We start from the raw sequence: 19,180 nt of genomic DNA, 5'->3' as shown, positions 1-19,180 counted from the left end.
AACCCGAAAATGACCTGATCCGAAACCACCAAATCCGAAAATGACCCGATAAAATATAACTCTAAATGAACTGAAAAGACTTGAAATTGATATTTCTCTATTATTCAGTGACCCGAAAATGACCCGACCCGAAACAACCCGACCCGTTTGACCCAAGTTAACCCGAAATCAATGAGAAACCCGAATTAACCCGACCCGAACTAACCCAATCCGAACCCGACCCGTTGACCCGTTTTGCCAGGCTTTCACGAAAGAAATGTTTAATTATCACTTCATCACAAAATGAAATTTTCCAAGAAATTTACCAAGTAGCTCGGATTGAGTTAATAACACATAAATTATCACCCTTCACAATTAACTTTGAGATTTCAAAGTATTTAGCTGCTAAAATATTTTTTTTTTTTAAAAACGAGAGCTTCCACAACAAGGATACTATTAGATGCGCACTTTTTTGCAATGGAGAACGTAAGCTCCCTAAAAAGTGAAAACGTTGGCAAAATGCAAGTCTCTGGATTACTATGAGAAATTTCTTATTTAATTCAAGTTTTTTTTTTTTTTTTAATTCAAATTCTTTTTGAATCTAATTGCACAATTAAGGTTACCTGTAAAATACCATTGCATCTGATTAGATGTTATTCTAATCAAGGCAATGAATTAGCAAAACCCTAATCAGCAAAACCCAGATTTTAGTTATTGTGGAGTTTGCGGATCATAAATTGTTTTGGTAAAAATCAACCTTAAGGCTCCTGCAATCGTTAATGTCACAAGCAGAATGAGTGTATTGTTACTTGTTAGCTTCACTTGTAATCACTTCGTAACTGTAAATATTTCGTGACTCGGAATTCGGAAATATCTGATATACTTCCTCTTGCAGGAAGATTACGCTTTTTTCTCGCATTCAGAAGGTTGTCTCTTGCTCATTGAAGCCTGCTTTTGACGTCGGTTATTTTCATTATCCGCGTCACAAATGGTTGGAGCATGACACACTCTGACACTGATCAGTGATCACCCAAAATTATGCATTTCACTTGTCGTGTCGGTCAAATAAATTGAAGAATTTAGAAAGGTATAATTTATATTTCTGTTTCTTAGTTCCTGCAGTTCATATTGATACTTGTTATCATGCCATAAATTCGATTGGAAAAACTTAGCCATCAATTTGCATAATTGAGATTAGCCTCTCAGAGCACCTGTTTGTGTAGGTCGGTGTCGAATTAATTGTACATTTTATGTGAATGTTATGCTCGTAACACAAGATACCAGGTAGCCTTGATAAAACATAATACATAATTACATGAAGTAATGAAGCACATAACAACTTCCGAGGTTGTAGTCTGACATATGAAGCAAACCACGGAATTGAACAGTCACGATATGAAGCAAACCAGCTAGAAACCTAGCTTTGTGAAAACACAAACATAATTACATGATGATAAGTAGTAGAGTACAAGAGTACATAACATTTTATTAGTCATGTTTACAGCAAACTCACAGGAACTTAAAAGCATTTTACATTCAACTGTGGTACATTTGAAGTCCTAATAATTCTCTCTTGCGACTTCATTTGGCGGACGCTTGTTTTCTGATTGTAATCAACCTTAGGCGGTCAGGCCTCTGTAACCATCAGCGCTACAAGTACAAATAATGTTAATAGATAGAACTTCTAAGCAATTTGAAACTTTCAGAATCATTCTTTAACAATAAACTCATGATATGTCTAATGTTTTACCTCTTGCAGGAAGATTACGCCTGTTTCTAGTACTGAGAAGGTTGTCTTTTGCTGATTGAAGCCTGCTTCTGGCGTCAACTATTTTCATTCGCTGTTGTGGCAAATGATTCGAGCACGACATTCCGACACTAATCACAGTAGTGATGCATTCCACTCTTCGTTGAAGCTCATCTTGGATTGCTCTTGGGTCTTCGTCTTCTTCAGTGAGATTATCTTCTTCAAGCGATGGGTCCGCAATTTGTATGACTTGGTCAGGTAATGCCGCTTCTGCATGTAGATGAAGGTTGTAGCCTTCCTTGAACATACTGTCTGTCGGACTCTTTCCTGTCATAAGCTCAAGTAACAATATGCCATAGCTGTAAACATCACCCTCTGTAGATGGCTCACTTCCGAGCCCGTACTCTGACATGTGAACCCAATGCAAATGCTTAGACGCATAAATGGGTTGTAGATAAATATGCAAGCCTTAGAAAATTCATTTACTATGAATATGTGTTAGCTAGGTAAGGTCACTAACTGTGCATGCGTGAGAGTATTTTAGGTGAAATATTATTACAGGTACTACTTTAGCATTAAGTCGAGCAGATTACTGAGTTTGTGCATCTTAGTCTTTTGATGATAATATAGTTATATAATTTTTGTCAGACTAATTATAAATAGGAATCACGCTATTCTTACCTGGAGCAGCATAACCTATAGTGCCCTTGATTCCAATTGTACTACTTTGATTCGGATGTCGAGGTTGAGTAAGAAACCTTGCTAATCCAAAATCTCCAACATGAGCAACCATGTGATTGTCCAGCAATATGTTGCTTGGTTTCAAGTCACAGTGCACTATTGGAGTTTCACACTCATGGTGGAGATAGCTGATTGCATGGGCCACATCAATTGCTACATCCACCCTTTGAGCAAGGCTCATGTTTCTGTCGCCTCCATGTAACCATTTGTCTAGGCTTCCATTAGGCATGAACTCGTACACTAGTGCTCTAAAATCATTTCTCTGAAAGTCGATACTAGAACAAGCTGTTATGATGCTTATCAGATTCCTGTGACGGACATTTCTTAACGCGTTGCATTCTGCCATGAAACTTTTAGATGCACAACGGCGTTGCAAGTTGAGAACTTTCACTGCAACGGTCTTTCCATCCAAAACCCCCTTAAACACGGATCCAAAAGATCCCATCCCAAGTAGATTTTCTGAAGAAAAACCAGCCGTTGCTTTGAGTAACATGTCGTAAGACACTTTCATGGTTACAGTCCCCATCATTGAATCTGATGAAAGAGGTGACTTTTTCTTTTTGAGACATGCCAGATACAGCCCTGATGCTATGGCCACCATCCCAAATAGTGCGCCAACAATTGGGATTATCAATTTAAGGGCATGAGACATTATTCTTTTCTTCTTTCCCAAGCTTTTCTTCTCAATGCACTTTGGTAAGTGAAGCTGTTTAATTCCTCCACAGAGTCTGTTATTGCCAGCAACAAAGACCGCACTTACATTTGCAAATACTGAATTTGTTGGAACCCTTCCCTCAAAATCGTTATAAGATAAGTTAAGATAATATAATATAGGAAATTTAGAAAAGAATGCTGGAATTGGGCCAGATAAATTGTTTCGAGAAAAGTCAATTTGTTGTAGGCTAGTCAAAGAAGCTAAAGATGATGGAATATTTCCCTGGAAAGAATTTCCATCCATGTAGAGGTATTGAAGGTCAGAACAGTCACCAAGACTATCTGGAATGACACCCGAAAACTTATTGTTAGTCAGACCTAAGAGTTGTAGGTTGTGTTGTTTACTCATTTCCAAAGGTAGGGAGCCTTCCAAACGATTATAAGACAAATCTAGTTCAATAAATGTTGCAGATCCTTCAAATAGCTCATCTCCCAAGGTTCCATTTAGTTCGTTATGTGATAAATTCAGGTACAACAAGCTTTGGCAATTCCCGAGATGTGGCGGTATACTCCCATCCAAGATGTTGGCATCTAAATTAAGTCTAGTCAAGTATGATAAATTCCCCAAGGAACTAGGAATACTACCTTCTAATCTGTTGCCGCCTAAAAAAAGCAGTTCCAACTTGTGGAGCTTTCCAATATCCCCAGGAAGAGATCCTGTTAAGTTGCAGTTATCCAAAATTAAGGCAGCGAGATTTTTAAGATTGGTAATACCTTCTGGGAATTTCCCACTTATCATCGGATTGTTCTGTATATCGAGCAAATACAAAGAGGTGGAGAGATTGGCGATAGATTTGGGTAATATTCCTGAAAATTGATTTCCTCCCAATTGTAGATACGTGAATTGGGTGCAGTTAACTAGTGTAGTTATAAAGTTGATATCACCCTCTAGGTAGTTGTCGCGAAGAGATAAAAAAGTTAGGTTATTAAAATTCCCAAAATCATATGGAGCCCTTCCTGTAAAATTATTACCACCAAGTCCTATATATTCAAGTGCTGTGAGGTTTAGTATTGTGAGTGGAATTGATCCTGAAAAGTTGTTATTCTCAAGGTTGAGCGATTTCAGACGAGGAACAGTGAAGCCAATACTTACTGGAAGTGTTCCCTGTAGTTTATTGCCAACAAGTTCAAGTAATTGAATGGAGGAGAGATTGAAAAGGGACGTGGGAACTGTGCCTGAGAGTTCATTTTTTGAAAGTCCTAATTCAATTAGGTTTTGCATCTCAACAATGCTGGTAGGGATCGTTCCTGTAAATGAGTTGAAATAAGCATCTATTGTTACTAAAGAAGTAAGATTTTGTATGATGTCAAAAAGAGGGCCCCTAAGATTGTTCTGCGTCACATAAAGGTAATTTAAATTTGACAATGCTCTTAATTCTTGTGGGAGTTTTCCCTCGAGTTTGTTGTAGCTTAAGGATATAGTTTTGAGGTTGACGCAATTAGATATATTAGGTGGAATTTCACCAACAAAGATGTTGTTATCTAGCCATAGTTCATGCAGCCTAAATGTATGACCTAGTTGTTTGGGGATTTCTCCATGTAGACTATTATTGTAAAGCTTAATGATCTTAAGAAAGCTCAGGTTTCCTATGAAAGGAGATATAGTTCCGGACAAACCTCTAGAACTCAAATCTAATACCGTCACTCTGTTATGTTTACGCCCACAGGTAACCCCCTCCCAAGAACAGTGGTGAATAGAGTCATTCCACGAGCTTAAAACCCGGGTGGAAGGAACCAATAGTTGGCTCTTGAAGGCCAACAACGCCGTGTGGTCGGTTTCGTTGCCTTGGTAGCCAACACTATGGGATGATAAAGTTACAGTAATACTTTGCATTACAAAAACAAAGATGAGAAGAAAGTCTGCCTTGTTACATAGGGTTGAAATAAAACTTGGACTTTTATTTTGGATTTGGAGGTGGATTGGTTTCATTTTGTATAGTTGTGTGCAGTTAGTTGGTGTGAGATGCTTTTAAAGGTGATCACTCTTTCATTTATATAGGTATTTAAATGACGATTTATTCTCTGGTCAACGTCTCGCGTAGTTAGTCAAGGGTATTTGCACCATCTACTACGGTAAACACTTAACCATTATTACTGTTACATGATTTATTCTCTGGTCTCATTGCCGAACCTCTTCTCAAGATAATGTTTAAAAAATAAAAAAATCAGCGAAATGGTGTCAACTCGAAAGTATTGTACAATATAGGGTCCATGTATGATCGGAATTCAAGGAGCTGGGAAATGGAAGACACGCCACACCTTGTGGCATTTTCTATATGAAGACGGCAAGCAGGATGGTTTGTTTAATACTCGCATCTTTACTATATATAGTTTGTCGTAAACAAATCACGATCGTAAACTGTCTATACAGATGTTTGATCTTGTTCCTGGCCTGCATTGCTGGAATTATTAAACGGAGAGATTGAGAGTGTTTGCACGCCACTGGTAATTATTCTCCACACTATATTGATTCTGATATGTTTATTTTTTGCTTTTAAATGACATAGGCATGGTCGCATGGAGAGGGTGATTATAAGAGATCTAATATCGCATGTGCTCTAATTCTCCCCACACAGGGGCTCAAGCCTGTGAACTTTTCAGCAAAACTTAACTGGTACGTAGATCTTATAATACATTACTGCTTAGACTGTCGTCAGGTCCAAACTATTCTGACATAGTGACATCAGTTTTTCTGGTTATGTATGTTCAGCAATACAATCTTGATAACTCGATATCAATGTGCAAATTGGACGGTTAGTGATGATGCCGGTGGCTTACAAATATGAAACAATGACTTGCAATAATGAATTGTTAAGGTGTAACAATTCCGAATGACATGAAAAATTGTGGAAGATGGCCAGTAGTCAGTTTTTAAGGTGTTGCACCTTAAATATCTATCATTACCTATTTTGTTTAATACTCCTTCCGGTCCCGGTCATTTGTTTACCTATTCAATTTATGCGTGTCTCATTCATTTGTTTACCCTTTTATAATAGGAATATTTTTTATTTATCCAGTTAAATCCGATGTATGTTCCTATTTCTCGTTAAATCATGACTTGTATATACCATTTATCACGGTAAGATTAAAGTGCGATTGTTCCAGGCATAGACTTTGTGGCATTCATATTAATTGAATAGCCCACCAATATGGAAGTCTTTGTAGCACTGATAGTCGTGACAGACAAAGACACTGGCCCCTTAGCGGAACTGCGGAAGAGACGATGTTAGTGTCACTGCCAGTCCGCCTCTGCCACTCAAGGAATGACTTGATAAGTAGTTACATTACATCCTAAACTACTTGAGGTCAATGCATGTTACATCCAAAATGTGCCCCATGTATGACTTTCTCCTACCGTTTGATCAAAATTTCTTCAGCTTTGATCATTCAACTTTTCATAAATACTTCCTTACATGTTTGAATCACGCGCTATTAGTATACTGCCTGTAAGGTTTTGAAAAGATTAATTGTTAGTGATGATTTTCAATGAGTACAAACATATTCTTATATACTATTAGGGTTTTTTGTCAATAACTACCTTATATTTAGGGGTATTTATAAAAATACTACCTTATATTATTTTTCTTGTTTTAGACTACCTTTGTTTTCTCATTTTTTGGTCAAGTGATCATCGCCCCAGCTGGTAGTCGAACCTGAGACCTCTCAACTCCTGCATTTCTGCAAACTTCAAGGTTTAACTCAGCTACCACTGGACTAACACCACTTGGTTTTACATCCTTATTTTTGTTCAGGCAATCAAACCTTTAATCAGATTAGTTTCGGAACATGACATTAGACCTTGTTCACTGTCCTTGTACATAGTTGATACTTAATCCAAAGGCAGAATTTTTTTCGTTGGTATTGTAATTGAGATGATAATATGGTCCGATTAATTATAATGAAGTGACGAGAAACTGTTTTCACTGATTGTAATGTATAATTGGTCACTTGGACTTGTATAACATTCCTCAAGTCAAGTCTTCCTTCCACACATCAAGTTTCATCACTTGTAAATTTGAAATATTCCAATTTTGTGGGGGTGTGTTAAGGTAAGGGTAGTTTAGGTATATTGCATAAGTCCAAGTCGTAATGTCGTATATAGATCGGGTTTTATAAAATTCGTTAGCGTACTCATTAGTAGGTGGCAATTTTTTTAGATTAAGTGATATTTAAGGTGGTTATTTGTAAAAATGAACATAAAAGGGAGGTATTTGTAAAAACTTGTGTGTACATAAAAGGGGGTTATTCACAAAAAAAACTCTTTATTGATTGATTTTGCTATAATCATCTTCATCTCCTTTGATGATGAGATAATCATATCTTCATTTTACTATGTTGCTGATTATAAATATTGTTACATTACTTTGATTACTTTTTATTACTTGTTGGCTTGCAGAATGGAGAATGTTGTTCTTCGAATGAATTATTCGGGTAATTACGTCGATGTTAAAATAGATGATACTAATAAAACTGTAATGTTGGATGTGATTAATGATCTATGCGACGAGGCCGAGAAACATAGGTTTACTTTGCTCAGGCATCCTTCCTTAAGTTACAACTATAAAATATTAAAATGGTCAGGAACATTTACTGGGCAAGAAAAGAGTAATGGCTATGTGAGGACGATGAATAAAGGAATTAGTGGAGGGGAGCTGTGAATTTGGAGGAAAAAAGTTATTAATCCACAGGAAAAAGTTATTAATCCGCGTAAAAAACAACATAATAATACACTAAATTGGCAATTATGACATAAATGTTAACTTGGGTCATGTATTATTAGTCACTAACAAAATATAAGGGTATATGAATGAGATTTAGAAATGATAAGGGTATATGGTAGAGATTTGAAAAATATAAGTGTATATGGTACGCGTGTGGATCCTCTCCAGAACTAGAGGGTCCACTTCCACCCTCCTCAGCTTACACGTATACAAGATACAAATCAAGGGCTATGATGGGCTTTTTATTTTCCAGCCTATTAAATTAAACAAGAACATGATCATCTCTAATTCTCCATCTAAACTCCCAAACTTCATACAATCTACCACCTTATCTATCAATGGCTGCCACCAGAACCATCACCGAGACACCGAAGTCTCGCCGTTACCACCGCTACGAAAAGCATCATCCCCAAAATGCATCTCCTTCATCTCCAACCCACATTCCATGACAAATTAAATTAATTTCCACCATTTACAAAGTTCTTGGTTTCATCTTCCTCCATTTTATCAATGGTGATCTAAAAAATTGTATTATACCCTTGCCAGCATCACAAATACCCACCCCTTGAGATCCACGGGAAAAGCACCAGACCGTCACCTCGTCCCCGGACCCTCATACTGAGAAAAGCCGTCATTATCCATCACTAATTTCCACCTCGCGTCACCGTTAAATTTAATTTCATAATTGAAGAATCGAGTCGCACAAATTAATGTAATGTTTTGATAAATTAGACTAATTGTTTGATATGAGAATTAAATTTCATAATTGAAGAATTTGAGTGAAATTTAATTAGGTTTTAGGAGGAAGAGAAAGATAAAATTAAGGTTTTTTTTGTAGAAATAAGGGTAGTGTTTTGAAACATTATGAAAATATGTATGTGAAAGAGTAAATGTCCTATGTGAAAGAGCAACACCCTTAATTTTTTAGGTTCTACACTGGCTTTAAACAAGCTTAGACCTGACAAGATTGACCCGACTAAAATAACCCAATCCAACACCCAATTAAGGACCCGATATTGACTCATAATCCGACCCTAATTTAATTACTCCATACAATACTATATATCCTAAATAACTTGGTAATAACTAATAACCTACCCGAATTGGTCCGGTCCGGTCCGATCCGAGTCCTGTTAAATTTTGACTTGACCCTGACCCGTTAACCCGTTAACTAATTCGGTAGATCTAGACAAGCCCAACATAACGCTTCATTTTCCGAACCAATCTGGAACATATCTAAGCTAGATCACAAATGATCACTCGAACAAGCTGACACAAACAAAGGAAAAGGAAGAACACCATGGAAGAAGATTTAACTCGGAATTGGAATCAAGTGTCGCCATATGAAAAATTATTGAAGGTGCGCATCTTCTTTTTTTATTATTTTTATTTGATTTGAAGACTAAAAATTCTGCAATTTTCGAGTAAACGATGGTAGATTCTCAAAATTATTTAGAATTTTTATTTAGAACTTTATCGATAAATGTGGATGTTATTATGCTCAACACAAGAAACCACCTGAAATTGAGGTTATTGCTTCTCAGAGCACTCGTAGATACTCCCTCCGTCTCATTCATTTGTTTACCTTTTTTTATTCTTATCTTTGTGAGGCGTATTTTATCGAAGCTAAATAAATGAATGGAACGGAGAGGGAGTATTATTTTGTGAAGGTCAGCATAACACAGGAAATCAGTATGGTAGATTCGTAATCTTAATAATACAATACTTAACAATTTAATACTAGCATTTTACATTCAAGTATGGTAGATTCGTAATCTTAATAATTTTATCCTGAGACTTCCTTTGACGGTCGCTTGTTATCCTGATTAAAATCAACCTTTGGCGGTCAGGCCCCTGTAACCATCAGCGATACAAGTAGACATAATGTTATGTTTGCAGAAATTCTAATAAAATTGAAACTTCACAAATAATTCGTTAACCGTAAACTCATGATATGTCTAATGTTATACCTGTTGCAGGACGATTACGCCTGTTTCTAGCACCAACAAGGTTGTCTCTTGCTGATAGCAGCCTGCTTCTAGCATCGACTATTTTCATTCGCTGTTGTGGCAAATGATTTGAGCACCACACACCGACACTGATCACAGCAGTAATGCATTCCACTCTTCTTTGAAGCTCATCTTGGATTGCTCTTGGATCTTCGGCTTCTTCAGTGAGATTATCTTCTTCAAGCGATGGATCCACAATTTGCAAGACTTGGTCAGGTAATGCTGCTTCTGCATGCATATGGAGACTGTAGCCTTCCTTGAACATGCTGTCTGTTGGACTCTTCCCTGTCATTAGCTCAAGTAGCAATATCCCATAGCTGTAAACATCACCCTCTGTAGATGGATCACTTCCGAGCCCATACTCTGACATGTGAACCAAATTCAAAGGCTTAGACGCATAAATGGGTAGTAAATATTATAAGTCCAGCAGATTGCTGAGTTTGTGCATCTTAGTCTTTTGATGATAATATAGTTATATGATTTTTGTCTGACTAATTATAAATAGGAATAACCCTATTCTTACCTGGAGCAGCATAACCTATAGTGCCCTTGATTCCAATTGTACTACTTTGATTCGGAAGTTAAGAAATTGGGAAGTTTGTTTGTTTACCTTGAAGAAAAACGCTCGCCGGAGTAACAACTCTGAAAATTAGAAGACAAAGAAGCCCTTGAAAGTTTAGAGGAAGAAAATTTTGGAGAATGAAATTGGTGGCCAATTTCACGGGATAACTGCCCTATTTATAGGGAAAAGCCCATGGAGAAGGACCAATCAGAGAAAAGCCCATGAAGCGTCATCCAATCAGCGAACAGACACGTGTCGGACATGCAACCACGGGATGTCAATCGTTGCAACAGTTGAACGTCAATCAATGCAACAGTGACCAAACGTCTTCAACACGCCCATTCATATCTCTCCGCCTATTCACCTTCCTCAGCAAAATCCCCAAGCATCTGTCCTCCGCCGGCCACTTGATCAACCAAGCTAGATAACGCCGGCCGGGGGCAATCAAAAACAACCGGCACTCTCAACCCTGGTCTCGGCCAGCGTCATTTTCTTTTCCACATCGGATGCCCTTCACACATACATGTGGAGGGGGGATATGGTACGGCCTAAGCAGAACCAAGCCGCAGAAGAGGCCGCCGCAGAAGAAGCCGTCGAGAAAATTTTTACAAATTACTTGCGAGAATATACGCTCGAACGTACATCGGAGCCCATACCACGGCATAGACTACGCTGGGGGCAAATTGATGGGGCATATTCTGCACCGCTGACCAAGTCAACACACTGAGCAAGGTCAAAGATACCCACAGCAAGTCAACAACTTAGACCGCCTAGCCGATGACCCCATCGGCTGTCACTGGTCTCGGCATGGCAACCTGCCAGCCGGGACACATACCCGCGTACTCATATCCAAGACCCCTCGGCGGTGTGTCAACAGGGCCCGCCGGCCTGCCATAGGTCCCTCGGCCGAGGGGTAGATCAGTCTTTCCACCTGCTAGCCACTTGGCCACTTGGCCACTACGTGACAAAAGGTGAAAGCCTATAAATACTCCTCAACCTTCATTGAGGAAAGGATCCACAACTTAACCTAAGAAACACTATTCATCTGGTATTATCTTCCTTATCTCTCTACAATACATACCTAGCCAAGTAACACAGCTTAATCCTTTAAGTTTACTGACTTGAGCGTCGGAGTGAGTACGCTTGGCATAAAGCCAAGCCCTCAGTTCGTTCATTGTTGCAGGAGAGGCCGAGAGGAACGATTAAGACAAGAAGGGTTCAACTCAAGACATTATTCTACAAGCCACGGGTGGTAACAATACTTGCTCTGGAATTACACCCGGAACAATTGGCGCCGTCTGTGGGAAAGACACTAGAAGCTAGTCACATTCATTCCCAAACAAAAAACCAACAAAAACCCACCCAAAAAGCTAAGAAAATGTCGAAACAACAAGACGCGGTCGTGACCGACGAAACCGCATTCTACCAAGACGATACCTTCAACAATTCTGGAGTCGTGCAGCCCTCCACCGGCGGAGTAATCCAACCGGAGTTCGGGATGCCAATAATACCAGACACGCCGCCCGACCAACCAGGTCACCATCATGGGACATGTGGTTGACGTAGCAAAACCGAAAATGCTCCTGGACCTAATTAGTAATACGCCCGCTCACACTGTCACGCCGACAAGAGCGGCGGAGCTCGTCCAGAGACCAGGGCCCAAAATGTGACTCGAGAAATTTGAACGGAGCACTAGGAGAAGTCGACCCAGTCAAGTCGCCGGGGGAGCCCAAAGTGGGCTTGGTAGACCTAAGTCCTTCCCGTACTCATGGGAGGACAGCGTCCCCGCAGCACGAACGAGGCTTACCCCAAAGGAGCCAGAGGAGTCCGACTCAGCAGAGTTGGAGGAGAAGTCCGAGTCGAAGAAGGAGTCCCTCCCGCTACGAGGGGAGGAGCCGGATTAGGAATACGAGGAGCCGATCGCCGCGTATAGTTCGACACGTAGTCAGACAGCCCCTCAGCGCCTACGTCCTAGAAATCCAGGTGCCAACCAAGCTCAAGCTACCACCTCTATCATACAAAGGAGATAGTGATCGAGCCGACCACGCTGAGGCTTTCGAGTCTTACATGTCGGTATGGGAGCAGCCCGATGAGGTCTGGTGCCGAGTTTTCCCAACAACTCTACATGGGATGGCTCAAAGTTGGTACAAAGGGCTTCCCGACGGCTCGGTGTACTATTACGCCGACCTAAGGGACGCCTTTCTAGCCCAGTACTCTTGCAATAAGAGGAGGGCCGTGGAGACGTCGGACCTCCTAACTATCAAACAGGAGGGGGGCGAGTCTCTACGAAGCTATGTGAAGAGGTTCGACGGAAAGGTCCAGCAGATTCGAGAAATTAATCCCGAATTGGCGGCTTTTGTGATGAAAGGCCTCCCAAGGGGAGAATTAAAAATGAGTTCATCAAGTGCGGAGGCCTGGGTTTGACGCGCGCCCAGGAAGATGGCCGACCAAGCCATCAAGGTAGAGGACTATCACAAGACTTGGGTAGGCCCCAGCAAGGCCGAGCACTCGAAAAGAAGAGCGCCGGGAGGACAACCGGATGAAAGACGCCGTGACAACAACGGGTCACGGTCCGAGGAAAGACGCCGTGAGAATAATAGGTCACGGTCGGACAAATCTGCCAGGAAACAGGACTCGACGGGCGCCGGGTGGAGTTCAGAACGTACCACCGGAGGCGGTATAGTGATAAAACCCCTCTCGTCGTATCGGGCCGAGGTCTTCGCCCGAGCAAAGACGAGGGATGAAGTGGGAGAGACCCCCAAGCCAAAAAGTGCGGTGACACGAGCCGATCGTGAGTACCACGGCCACACCGGCCATCTAACCAACGATCGCCAGCATCCGAAGAATGCCATTGAAGAGCCGATCCGGAAGGGGAGCCTCGGCAAGTACGTTGCCAAAGGCCAAAAGACTGACGCCGACAGTTCAGGTAAGAAATCCGTTTTCGAACGGATAGGAGTGATCCATGTTGTCATCGGGGGCGACGAGAACGGAGGGTCCGCTCATGGGCATAAACGGCACCTGAACGAGCTATATCAGGTCATCAACTTTGTGCCCAACACAGCGACCCCTGCTTCCAACATCCCCGATATAACCATCGGGAGGAAGGAATACGAAGGAGTCATCGCTCCTCACAGCGACCCACTTGTGGTCAATTTGGACATATCCAACCACCTGGTCAAGAGGTGCCTGATTGACACAGGCGCGTACACGAACATCATGTTCAGGGAGTGCTTCCTCACCTCGGCCGAAAGTCAAGGACTTGAGCCCCCGCACCAACCCACTATACGGCCTTCTTCTGGGGCCTACTGGTACCACGGGATCAATCGGACTCCGGTGACGTTCGGCGAAAAGAATGCGGCTAAGAATGTCTTAGCTGAGTTCGTGGTCATCGACGGCTCGTCCGCCTACAACGTTCTCATAGGCCGAGTCACCCTGAGCGAGGCTGACGCAGTGATGTCCATCCGGGCCCTAACACTGATGTATGTCTCGGACCGGGGGGAAGCGCATAAGCTCGTCTCCAAAGACGACAATGACGAGGTGGTCAACGTCCAGATAGCCGCCAGAGGATGCAACATGCAATCCCTCAAAGTAGCAAAGAAATCAGAGAAAGGGAAAAGTCTATCCTTACAACAGGAGGGCGACCTCATGGATGTAGCTAGCGGCTGACCGGGAAGGTGTGCCTTTGATAAGTCATTAGGACGCTGGTAATCTCGGGAAAACTCTGTGTAGCGGCGGAGGTGTCCAAAACAGATGTGGGCACCCCGACGCATGTTTTTATCTAAATGAAAAACCATCCAAGTCTTCCATCAAAACGTTCATTCTCCCCATAGTCACTAGGAAGCAGCACACGCCGGCTCACACTGTCATACCGACAAGAGTGGCTGTCTCTATCAGTAAGCAGACGTCAGCTCACACTGTCATACCGGCAAGAGCGGCGGTCTCCATCAAGAAATAGGCGCCGTCGCAGTCACCCCAAGTAGTAGACGACACGGCTGTCACCCCAAGAGGTGGGACGCCGTCGCAGTCACTCCAAGTGGTAGACGCCACGGCAGTCTCCATCAAGAAATAGGCGCCGTCGCAGTCACCCCAAGTAGTAGACGCCACGGCAGTCACCCCAAGAGGTTGGACGCCGTCGCAGTCACTCCAAGTGGTAGACGCCACGGCAGTCTCCATCAAGAAATAGGCGCCGTCGCAGTCACCCCAAGTAGTAGACGCCACGGCAGTCACCCCAAGAGGTTTGACGCCGTCGCAGTCACTCCAAGTGGTAGACGCCACGGCAGTCTCCATCAAGAAATAGGCGCCGTCGCAGTCACCCCAAGTAGTAGACGCCACGGCAGTCACCCCAAGAGGTTTGACGCCGTCGCAGTCACTCCAAGTGGTAGACGCCACGACAGTCATTAACAGGAAGAAGATGCCGGCTCACACTGTCACACCGGCAAGAGCGGTAGTCTCCATAAAGAAGCAGACGCAACGGCAGTCACCCCAAGAGGTGGGACGCCGTCGCAGTCACTCCAAGTGGTAGACGCCACGGCAGTCTCCATCAAAACGCCTTAGAAGCGTTACACAGTTGAGGAACGCACTCTAAACTGCCTCGGCCAAGCCAAGGCGGAGACAAGGGAGACACCCAATCAATAACAAAAAAAAAAATCAGACAAGGACGAGAAAAGACCTCGGCCGAGCCAGAGACAAAGTGAAAACGTTAAGTACAGATTGAGACGCTCAACTATTAGCACGAGAAAAAGGAATGAGGTAAAGACCTCGGCCAGGCCGGAGGCAGAAGAAACGAGCTCTTATTAAATATGTTCAACAAATTACAAAAAATACAAACGACGGCCGTCCCCATAAGGGTCAGCCAAAAGACAACCTGCCCAAGTTGTACAAAATACAAAAACGGAAAGGCAAAAGGGTACAGACATCATCTCCCTACGTCTGTTGCTGCTCGCCATCAGCAGTGGTAGAAGCGTCTCCTTCGATGGGCAACCCAGCGGCTTTCCTGGCAGCCTCAGCTTTAGCGGCCTCAGCCTTTGACTCGGCAGCCTCGGCTTCCCTCATTCTCTTGGCCTCCTCATTGGCCGTCTTTGCCTTCTCAGCAAGGGCCGCTGCCTCCTCGGTCGCCTCCTGCTCTATCTTCACCCTCACGGCCTCCTTGGCCCTCTCCTCCACGGCCTTCTCCTTAGCTTCGAGCTTGTCGTCAAACAGCTCGTCGAATTTGCTCCACGGAAAAGAACCTTCAAGAGGGAAGAGCTCCTCAATTACTTCCCTGGCAGCTGCTTCGGCCAGATCCCGGAATTCGGAGCACATGTGAGGGAGCATTTTGGTTTGGAGCATCTCAATGTCGTCCTCCTTTTGCCTGATGATGGCCTCCTTGCTCCGAATCACCTTCCCTTGGATCTGAAACCGTTCCCGGAATTCATTCCTCTGCTGGAAATAGAGGTCGGCGTGCCTCTGAACGAGGTCACACTTCGCCACCAGCTTTGCAACTTCGGCCGCAGCAGCCTCGGCCTTGGCTCTCTCAGCAAGGACCTCCTTTTCAGCGTCCTCCCTGATCTTTCTCTCAGCCAAGAGCGCCTTCTCGGCCTCCCCCCTAAGCCTCTGCTCATTGAGAAGATCAAGCTTCGCCTTCGTGGCCACCTTCTTAGTGGCATTAAGCTCAAAAGCGGATTGAGCCATGGCCTTCTCCTGCTCCATGATACGAGCACCGGTCAGCTCGTTCCACCTCGCCAGTCTCTTGACTAACCTCGCGCTTTCCGCCACAAGCTGAGAGGGGGAAACCTTCTGGGATGAAGAGTCAGTAGCGACGTTATGATCACCAGCCTGCGGACGGGAAAGGGAAACCTTCTGGGATGAAGAGTCAGTAGCGACGTTATGATCACCAGCTTGCGCGGGGTTCTCCTCCACCTGCTGCTCAACAAGAGCGGCGGCCGACTGCGGCTGATCTACAAAATTTAAAACAAGCATCAGTATCAACATGCATAGACATGCCAGAGAGCCTGTCACCGGCAGCGCCTAATGAACCAGTCAATTCTGAGCCACAGGATAGATCAATACCGTGCTTGGCCTTCTTGGCCGAAGGACGCATTTCCTCGTCGCACAAGGCAACGGCGGCGGTAAAGGCATCTCGCTTTCTTTTTACGGACAAGGGGCGACCCCTCCTCCTCATCAGAGTCATCTCCATTGGAGATATAAACAATCTCCACCGTCTCTTTCTGAACAGAGGGGATGGAAGGCGGAGCCGATGTCGACGCCATCACCGCCGAAGGCTTTGTTTTTCGCGTATGGCGCGGCATATTACTAACAACCTTCGCCTGGGCCTCCACCACATTCAAGCGTTTCAGCTGCTGGTCCATAAGATCATTCGGCGACGTCCTACGGTCGTGGGTCAGAGCCTTGGGATGCAAGTTAGCAACGGTTTTGTCTTTGTGCAGCCCCATTCTCCGGAGGATATCCTCAGACAAATCCGGTCCAAAGTGGTCTGCGAAGGAAACAAAGCAAGAATTAAATAGAGAAATTAAATCAAAGTTCGAAGAACAGGAACATTGACAGCGGTGATGGGCCTCATACCGACCCACTCACCCTGTGCTAAGGCCGGTATGAGGCCGACATGGCAGAGCGGCTCATCCTGAAGAATGATCTGCGTTGGGGGAATCCATCTTTTCGGCACCCCACTCTTGTCCGCCTCAAAGAGCCTCATCGCCAGCCTCTCATCCTCCCTAAGAGAGACCCCTTGGCATCCATCTTGAGTTTTTTCCGGGAGACCCATCTGTCATGTTCCGCCTTAGTCTCACACCGCAAGTTAACTTGGTGCTGAAAGCAGCGGGGCAGCGGATAGTCATCCGGCACCTTGACGTACACCCACCGGTCTCTCCAGTCTTTGCAAGAAGTAAGTTTGTCAACAGAGACATAACCCTTCTCCATGTGCACGCAGTACCAACCGACGCGGCCAGAGATTGACGGCTGGAGATAATGCAGCCGGCGGAATAAATTCACCGTCGGGGCCTCCCCCTTGAAGAGACAAAGCCACACAAAGCCGACTATCGTCCTCATGGCCAACGGATGCAGTTGGGCCACAGCGACGTTCATAGCTTTGATGATAGCCATGACGTACTCGTTCAGCGGAAACCGGAGCCCGTACTTCAAGTGTCGCATATATACACCGGTATGGCCCGGTGGAGGGCAACAGACGGCCTGACCCTTCTCAGGGATGACAATCTTGTATCCCCGGCCAAAGAAGAAGTGGCCCTCGAAAAATTTCTCACCGGAACAACTGGCCAACTTATGGGTCCAAGCTCGGTCAACGCTTGCCTTTCAGACGTCACCATGATCCATAACGTACTGCCTCCTCTCTTTGGGACGAGCCTCTTCAGCATCATCACTAAAATCGTCTGCGTCATCATCGTCATCCTCCCATTCCTCCAAAATTCGAGGATCGACTTCAGGAGAAGGAGACCTAGGGCCCCCAGGCCTTATCAGGAGGCCGTCCAACCTCTCCTACTCATCAAGACGCGACAGGGAACCCCCCGACGCCGGTTTACTAGGCCCGGCATCAGCAGAAGACATGTTTACAATAAAAACTTACAAAGTTAAGAAATTGGGAAGTTTGTTTGTTTACCTTGAAGAAAAACGCTCGCCGGAGTAACAACTCTGAAAATTAGAAGACAAAGAAGCCCTTGAAAGTTTAGAGGAAGAAAATTTTGGAGAATGAAATTGGTGGCCAATTTCACGGGATAACTGCCCTATTTATAGGGAAAAGCCCATGGAGAAGGACCAATCAGAGAAAAGCCCATGAAGCGTCATCCAATCAGCGAACAGACACGTGTCGGACATGCAACCACGGGATGTCAATCGTTGCAACAGTTGAACGTCAATCAATGCAACAGTGACCAAGCGTCTTCAACACGCCCATTCATATCTCTCCGCCTATTCACCTTCCTCAGCAAAATCCCCAAGCATCTGTCCTCCGCCGGCCACTTGATCAACCAAGCTAGATAACGCCGGCCGGGGGCAATCAAAAACAACCGGCACTCTCAACCCTGGTCTCGGCCAGCGTCATTTTCTTTTCCACATCGGATGCCCTTCACACATACATGTGGAGGGGGGATATGGTACGGCCTAAGCAGAACCAAGCCGCAGAAGAGGCCGCCGCAGAAGAAGCCGATGCAGAAAATTTTTACAAATTACTTGCGCAGAATATACGCTCGAACGTACATCGGAGCCCATACCACGGCATAGACTACGCTGGGGGCAAATTGATGGGGCATATTCTGCACCGCTGACCAAGTCAACACACTGAGCAAGGTCAAAGATACCCACAGCAAGTCAACAACTTAGACCGCCTAGCCGATGCAGCCCATCGGCCTGTCAGCCTGGGTCTCGGCATGGCAACCTGCCAGCCGGGACACATACCCGCGTACTCATATCCAAGACCCCTCGGCGGTGTGTCAACAGGGCCCGCCGGCCTGCCATAGGTCCCTCGGCCGAGGGGTAGATCAGTCTTTCCACCTGCTAGCCACTTGGCCACTTGGCCACTACGTGACAAAAGGTGAAAGCCTATAAATACTCCTCAACCTTCATTGAGGAAAGGATCCACAACTTAACCTAAGAAACACTATTCATCTGGTATTATCTTCCTTATCTCTCTACAATACATACCTAGCCAAGTAACACAGCTTAATCCTTTAAGTTTACTGACTTGAGCGTCGGAGTGAGT

General features: G+C 44.2%; 1 protein-coding gene and 1 long non-coding RNA gene across 2 annotated transcripts; one reads left to right on the top strand and one right to left on the bottom strand.

Moving 5' to 3' along the window:
• The first annotated feature begins 558 nt into the window (after positions 1-558).
• LOC141605044 (uncharacterized) lies at positions 559-9,988 on the top strand. The gene is made up of 3 exons (XR_012526277.1): positions 559-778; positions 875-1,066; positions 9,882-9,988. It is a non-coding gene; the product is annotated as an uncharacterized LOC141605044 (long non-coding RNA).
• LOC141606923 (uncharacterized) lies at positions 1,360-5,015 on the bottom strand. The gene is made up of 3 exons (XM_074426310.1): positions 2,408-5,015; positions 1,730-2,131; positions 1,360-1,629 (listed from the first exon to the last, which is right to left on the bottom strand). The coding sequence occupies exons 1-3, from the start codon at positions 5,013-5,015 to the stop codon at positions 1,607-1,609; spliced, it is 3,033 nt and encodes a 1,010-aa protein (XP_074282411.1). The 3' UTR covers positions 1,360-1,606.
• Positions 9,989-19,180: the final 9,192 nt, after the last annotated feature.

This window comes from Silene latifolia, chromosome 10 (assembly GCF_048544455.1).
Source record: "Silene latifolia isolate original U9 population chromosome 10, ASM4854445v1, whole genome shotgun sequence".
Classification (NCBI taxonomy): domain Eukaryota; kingdom Viridiplantae; phylum Streptophyta; class Magnoliopsida; order Caryophyllales; family Caryophyllaceae; genus Silene; species Silene latifolia.
This window is presented reverse-complemented; position numbering and strand designations above follow the sequence as displayed.